The following is a 6,228-nucleotide window of genomic DNA, read 5'->3' as shown; positions in this document are numbered from 1 at the left end:
GGGGGGGGGGGGGGGGGGGTTAGTTGGGTTTGTGCTGCATGTTAACCCGGAAACCGCAGTCCCTCCTTTTACATTGCAAACCCATTTTAAATGGCCAACCCAATTCTCTGGGATGATCACTTCACCCCTCCCCCCACCACGTGGTTAACAGCGGGGAACATTTCTGTTCAGCAGAGCAGGAATGGGCACCTCTGAATGTCCCCTTAATAAAATCACCCCATCTCAACCTGACTAGAATACCACCACAGTCAAATGGCCCCAGGGCAACACATCAGACAATTCCGTGTCTATTCCCTCATAGATGTGGGATACGATGTGAGATGAACTGCAGGTCATTTTGGCCCTGGGAATGGTGATGGAATCTCACAATGAGCGGGGAATTCCAAGTGTACTACTTCTGACCCAGGATAGCACGACCCGTTTCTGCATCAATTTCTGAAAGATCAACACAGTATTGACATTTGATGCTTCCCTGATGCAGTGAATAGATGAACAATTAGAAGAGTTTCAGCTGCCAAATATATATCAACTTTAGAGCTCACAAAGGGATACGGGCAAATACCTTTGATGCCAGAATCCTGGGAGAAGAAAGCTTTTCACACCCTTTGGATTTTATCAATTCAGGATCACGTCATTTGGCCTAGACAGAGTGGCACTGACTTTTCGGAGACTAATGGATGGGATATTACAATTGCATGGGCAGTATGCAGCGTGTACACTGATACAATCTATTAAAATTTGGTTTTGGTCCCATATCTTCTGGCAGCATTGCCACACACAGTGCAGTTGGCAGTACATTGCACAGTTACAATACTCAGGTTGCCTTAACAATCTGAGCCCTTATTATCGGCCAATCATTCTCCACCTTCAGGCTCAGGAAAAGTTCCAGTTTCAAGGGACCATCTGGGCAGGAATTCACCTGCACAGTGACTTTTAATGTTTAGTAGTGTCAGAAACGTCAGTGGATTTATCTAGTAAAATTGGAACTACAGATGTATTAGAAATAGTTTAGAGAAATATTTGTTTTTAAAGACAGTTCCTTGTGTCTTACTGTGCCTTTCTATCTGTCACTGAACCTTCCTTTTTTTTTATTTAAGTTTATGTGGATTTTCCTCTGATTCACTAAATTTTCCAAATTCAGTAACTTCACTGCCCTATTGGGAACTGCAGACCAAGTCTATGTAGTGGGTTTCTGTGTTACCAGGGGGCTCACAACAAGAATGGGCCGCACACTGGCCAAATTCTGCTCTAACATTCTGCCCTCACTGGGTCACTCCAGATTGACACTGGCCTTTTTAGAACAAAATAGGAACAAAAAATTAACATAGGGGGTTCTTTCAGCACCCTAATAAAATAGCGCTCTCTGTAGCAGGACCCAAAGCTTTGATTTTCACAGCTGGGAGCCGAAAGTTAATCACCAACTGTGGTAAACTTGATCTCATTCAGATCAACGACAAAACTCCCAACATGGCCTGGAGTTCACTCTAAATCCACCTGTAATAACTTAAATAATGGCATGATTTACACTGGCCATGAGCCTCCAGTGACTTCAACTGGAGTCGTCCTGTGGCCTCTAAGGACGGGTGAGCTCATTTAGACCAAAGAAGAACTGACGGCAGAGTTCCTGAAATCTTAAACTCTGAGGCGTATAGGTTCAGATCAATCAGGTTAACAATTTTTTTAGGGCGGGAGATGAGTCTGATCTTTCTGTGCCCCTGCATCTCTGGTTCGAGAAGTGCCAAAAGGCAGTAAATATAAAAGCATGTTTGGTAAATTGCTTGTTTCTGCATTAAATTTAGTGCTAAGGGTTCAGGAAAAGTTCCAGGTTCAAGTCAGGGACCATCTGGGCAGGAGTTCACCTGCGCAGTGACTTGTCATGTTTATTCGTGTCCTGAAATCTCACTCAGAGGTTTAAAGGGTCAGGTCAATCAGGATAACACTTTTTTAAAGGCAGGAGAGGGGTCTGCTCTCTCTGTGTCCCTGCATCTCTGTTTTTCGACAAGCCACAAAAACCAGTAAAAATAAAAGTATGTTTCTGCCTTAGAAGAAATCTAACCCTTGGGAGTTCCAGGAACGCACAATGTGTGGAGACTAGTAGGGACGTGCAGTATCCAGATCGGGAATGAACATCCTGCCTAGTGCACAGACCAGAGAGGCATCACAAGTTCTCCTAGAATCCGTGTGACAGTAACATATAGTAGACCACATTCTGCCAGATTGTATCTGACACCTTCGCCCATCTCAACCATCCCTCCTCCCGTGAGTAGCCCCACTACAGCCTTGTGGTAACATCAGCAATTGCCAATATGGAAAAGCAGCCTCAGGAAGGGGTGTTTGGTTTTCTAAGGGGCTGCAATAAGTTAAAGCTTTGTGTCGTTTTGAGGAAGAGTTATTGGCACTGGTTACTTTTAGTCTCCACGTCTGCTCTCCTTCCCACCGGGTCTGTCCCTTTCTGCTTCCCTACACAGGCTGAGCTGTTGCTGGGGTTCCCTTTGCCCCCAGAAAGGCAGTTTAGACTGATCTCCTCCTTTTCCCTGGTGCAGGCAGACACTGAGTTTAACCTAATCTGAGGAGATGTTTCTGTGAGCTGCCTCTGTCGGGTCTGGCACCTGTTTTTGGTTTTGGGTGAATGGCAGCACTGTGTAGCAGGGCTGGAAATTGTGGGGGGTTGGAGACCTACATGGACAAGTAGCCAGCACTGGGGCTATGGAATTAGGAAGTGGGGTTTGAGTGGGCAGCTGGGCAGTGCTGAGGGTAGTAGAGGAAAGCAGGGTGTGTACACAGAGAATCGTGAAGCACTGAGGGTTATGAGGACAGGCAGTGGGTACACAGGAACAGACAAGCAGAGCTGAGTGTGTTGGGGACAGGGAGCGGTATATACATGCCAGGAGGCAGTGCTGCTGAAATTAAATTTTTCTTTGTAATTGTTGGTCCAAGGCCAGTGCTGGGAATGTTCCTGGTCCTTAGTGTATTTGTGCTGGTCTATGGGTCTCCTTGCCCTGGCAAGCCACAGAACTGCAGCCTGTGTGTCACAACATTTACTCAGCTTTATTTCCAACTGGTGTTGTTGTTTTGTAACTTCAGACCAGTAGAAAGAACAATTGATCTTTGTTTGACACTGCAGCCCCTATTTCTCATTGTGATATTATTATGATGTGATTATAGCATATTTATGACACATTTCATGTAAGATGTGTCTTGTAAGATTCATTGGAAAAGTTATGATGTTCTGAATATGATCTTATTTGTATGCATGTATCATTTGTGTACCTGAAGTCATGACTATTGACTATGTATTTGTTTTTCAATTGTAGTTACAACTGCGTAACGCCCAGTAGTCAAGATGCCTTCAGTTTAGGGAGCTGGTTGGGAAGGACCTATTCAGGGAAATGAGCCAATAGGGAGGACAATAGGCCTTAGAAAGTTTCCATCCCTTTCTCTACAGTCTACTTTATGGCCCTGTTGGGAAATTTCACAGTTCTGGTTGTTGTAGGCAAAGAGAAGTTCCTGTACAAGCTGATGTACCTGTTGCTCTGCATGCTGGCGCTCACAGACATCACCACATCTACCTCCTTCATGCCAAAGGCACTGTGTATATTTTGGTTCAATTTGAAAAGCATTACTCTGAAGGGCTGCCTCACCCAGATGTTCTTCTTTCACGCACTTCCTAATGTGCACTCAGCCATCCTTGTGACAATGGCCTTTGATCGGTACGTTGCCATATGTAGCCCTCTGAGATATGCCACCATCCTCAGCAATGCACGAATAGCTAAGCTAGGGCTAGTGGGTTTGATAAGAGCTGTTCTCTTCCTTCTGCCCCTGCCCCTACTCCTGAGCAGGCAGCCATTCTGTGCCAACCACATTATCCCCCATACGTACTGTGACCACATGGCTGTGGTGAAGATGTCATGTGGGGACATTACAGCCAGTAGAGTGTATGGCTTGGTGATAGCATTTATATTCATTCTGTGCGATGTGACGCTCATTGGCCTGTCCTATGGTCTGATCATCAGGGCCGTCCTCAGAATCTCCTCCAAGAAAGCCAACAACAAAGCAATTAACACCTGCTCAGCCCATATCTGGTTGATACTAATGTCTTATCCTCTAGGACTCTTCTCCAGTCTGACACACAGATTTGGTCAGGGCATTGCGCCGCACATTCATGTAATCTTGTCAAATGTCACTTACCTCATTCCACCCATGCTCAACCCTATCATTTATGGGGTCAAAACCAAAGAGCTTGGTGACAAAGTGGTCAAAAACATCTGCAGAATTCACTGACCTCATGCTACTGAATTTAAACCTGCATGACAAGAGAGGGTTTTGAAAATGCACTATGTTACCCTTTATTTAAAGAGTGATCACTCAGAAAGTGATCAAGCTATTTGCAACCATATGATGTTCACTGGCCACAATAAATTAATAAAATAGAACACTACTTAGTTAAGGGTTGATTAGAAAGCAGTCTTTTAGATGCAAATTCAAAATCTAGCAGACAGTTTCTGTTACTTGCAATTGGAGGAGTGTACAGAAAATTAAATTAGTGAGAATGAGAGAAGATAAATGAATGAAAACCTTGAGTCTAGATGCCTCTGATATTAGAAGTTTATTGAAAGTTAGTAAAGGTGATGATTCAGGTGGGGCCGTATGACCTCTGTGTTTGGTGGAAGTTATAAAAGATTAGCTAATATATTTCACTTTGGAGCAGTCCTCTGAATCCATCTTGAGAGATCCCTTTCCTGACACCCTTTCGCCCCAGTGGGTGACCAACTGGCCACTGTGAACCTTTTGTTTATTATTCAATTCCATTCCAGATGTTAGCTAAATACCTGGGATGTTCTAGACCTATTGCTTATGTCTGTGTGTGCCTCAGTCTAATAAACTGCAGTGTTACACAAGAGTATGTTTAGTTGCATTTAATCCATGATCAGACAAAGTAGTAGTAAGTAGTAAAATAGTTACGTTGCCCCTGTTGGAAGTTCTGAAAACCCCAGGTTGCAGACTGCTGTGTTAAAGTACGACATCACCTTAGAGTCAAAAACATAACGCTCTCAGCTGGAAATTTCAAAACACACACTAACTATTTCCGTTGTGAAAAACATGAAATGTAGGTGTCGACATGAAACAGAGATTCCCATGAAATGTCCAGGTGATTAAATTGCTTGACGTACTAAATCCTTAATGACCTAGATTGGCTGATATCTCACTTTTGCCATTGCTTTGTGGAGACCTTGGACAATTGGATAAGCAGTGGAGAGTTTTGACTAGGGTTCCTGGGCTCACACTCTGAACAAAACGTAGAGCACTTTTAGGTTGAAGGTTTCAAGTACATGGATGCCGCAGAGGAGAAAGATTTTAGTGAACTTGGTTTGTTTTCTCTTGCATTCCTGCTACTACCTTTTGGCAATGCTACAGTTGACAGATTGGTTTCTGAGATGAACTTGATAAAAACAAAACTGTGCAGCAAGATGGAAGAGGAACTTTTAGAATACACTGTTCCTGTTAGAGCGTAGATGAAACGATGCCAAATCTGTAAAGAGTTTGCTCCAATGTAAAAAAAATGATTGCACTGGTCACTGCTTTGTTTTGGGCGACATCTGGGTCTTGCATCTTTCTTTTTAAATCAAACCTTTACTAGGTATCTAATGAAAGTGTTCCTTTGTTCTTTGATATACAGACCAATGTGTTAATTAAAAGAAACGTTTGTTTGAAGAAGTAGATGGCTCACAAAATCCTAACTAACTTCACTTAACTACTAATGAATGAACTGTGTGATCTACTGAAGGTGAAGACATTAAGAACTTCAGTCTATCATTTCCAAACTGATGGGATAGTAGAGGAATTTCACAGAAACTTGATGGTGACATTAAAGAAGTTTGTAGCCTCAGATTGCAGACACTGGGACCAACTCTTCCCCAAACTCCTGTTTTGCTATCAGGAAGGTGCCTCAAGCTTCCAAGTTTTCTCCCTTTGAATTGCTGTCTGGGAAGCAACCTTTTGGGTTTCCAGAGCTGCTTGGGGAAACATGGAAGAACAAAGACCCTAGGCAATGGGCATAGTTTAATACATTCTTCAATTAAGAAATGGCCTCAAGACTTTGTAGGCTTTTGGTAGAAGAATTTTGATAAATGCACAACAGACGCAATAGAAGGACTATACCAAAGGGGTCCAGCTGTGATTGTTCAAACTGGTTGATAGAGTGTTATTGTTAGTACCAAGTTTGCTCTT

The 6,228-nt window shown here is 43.2% G+C and overlaps 1 protein-coding gene across 1 annotated transcript; it reads left to right on the top strand.

Moving 5' to 3' along the window:
* Window positions 1-3,453: 3,453 nt before the first annotated feature.
* On the top strand, window positions 3,454-4,281 carry LOC117886502 (putative olfactory receptor 52P1). Its single transcript, XM_034788409.1, has one exon. The coding sequence runs from the start codon at window positions 3,454-3,456 to the stop codon at window positions 4,279-4,281; it is 828 nt and encodes a 275-aa protein (XP_034644300.1).
* The last annotated feature ends 1,947 nt before the right edge of the window (window positions 4,282-6,228 follow it).

This window comes from Trachemys scripta, chromosome 1 (genome assembly GCF_013100865.1).
Source record: "Trachemys scripta elegans isolate TJP31775 chromosome 1, CAS_Tse_1.0, whole genome shotgun sequence".
NCBI classification, from domain to species: domain Eukaryota; kingdom Metazoa; phylum Chordata; order Testudines; family Emydidae; genus Trachemys; species Trachemys scripta.
This window is presented reverse-complemented; position numbering and strand designations above follow the sequence as displayed.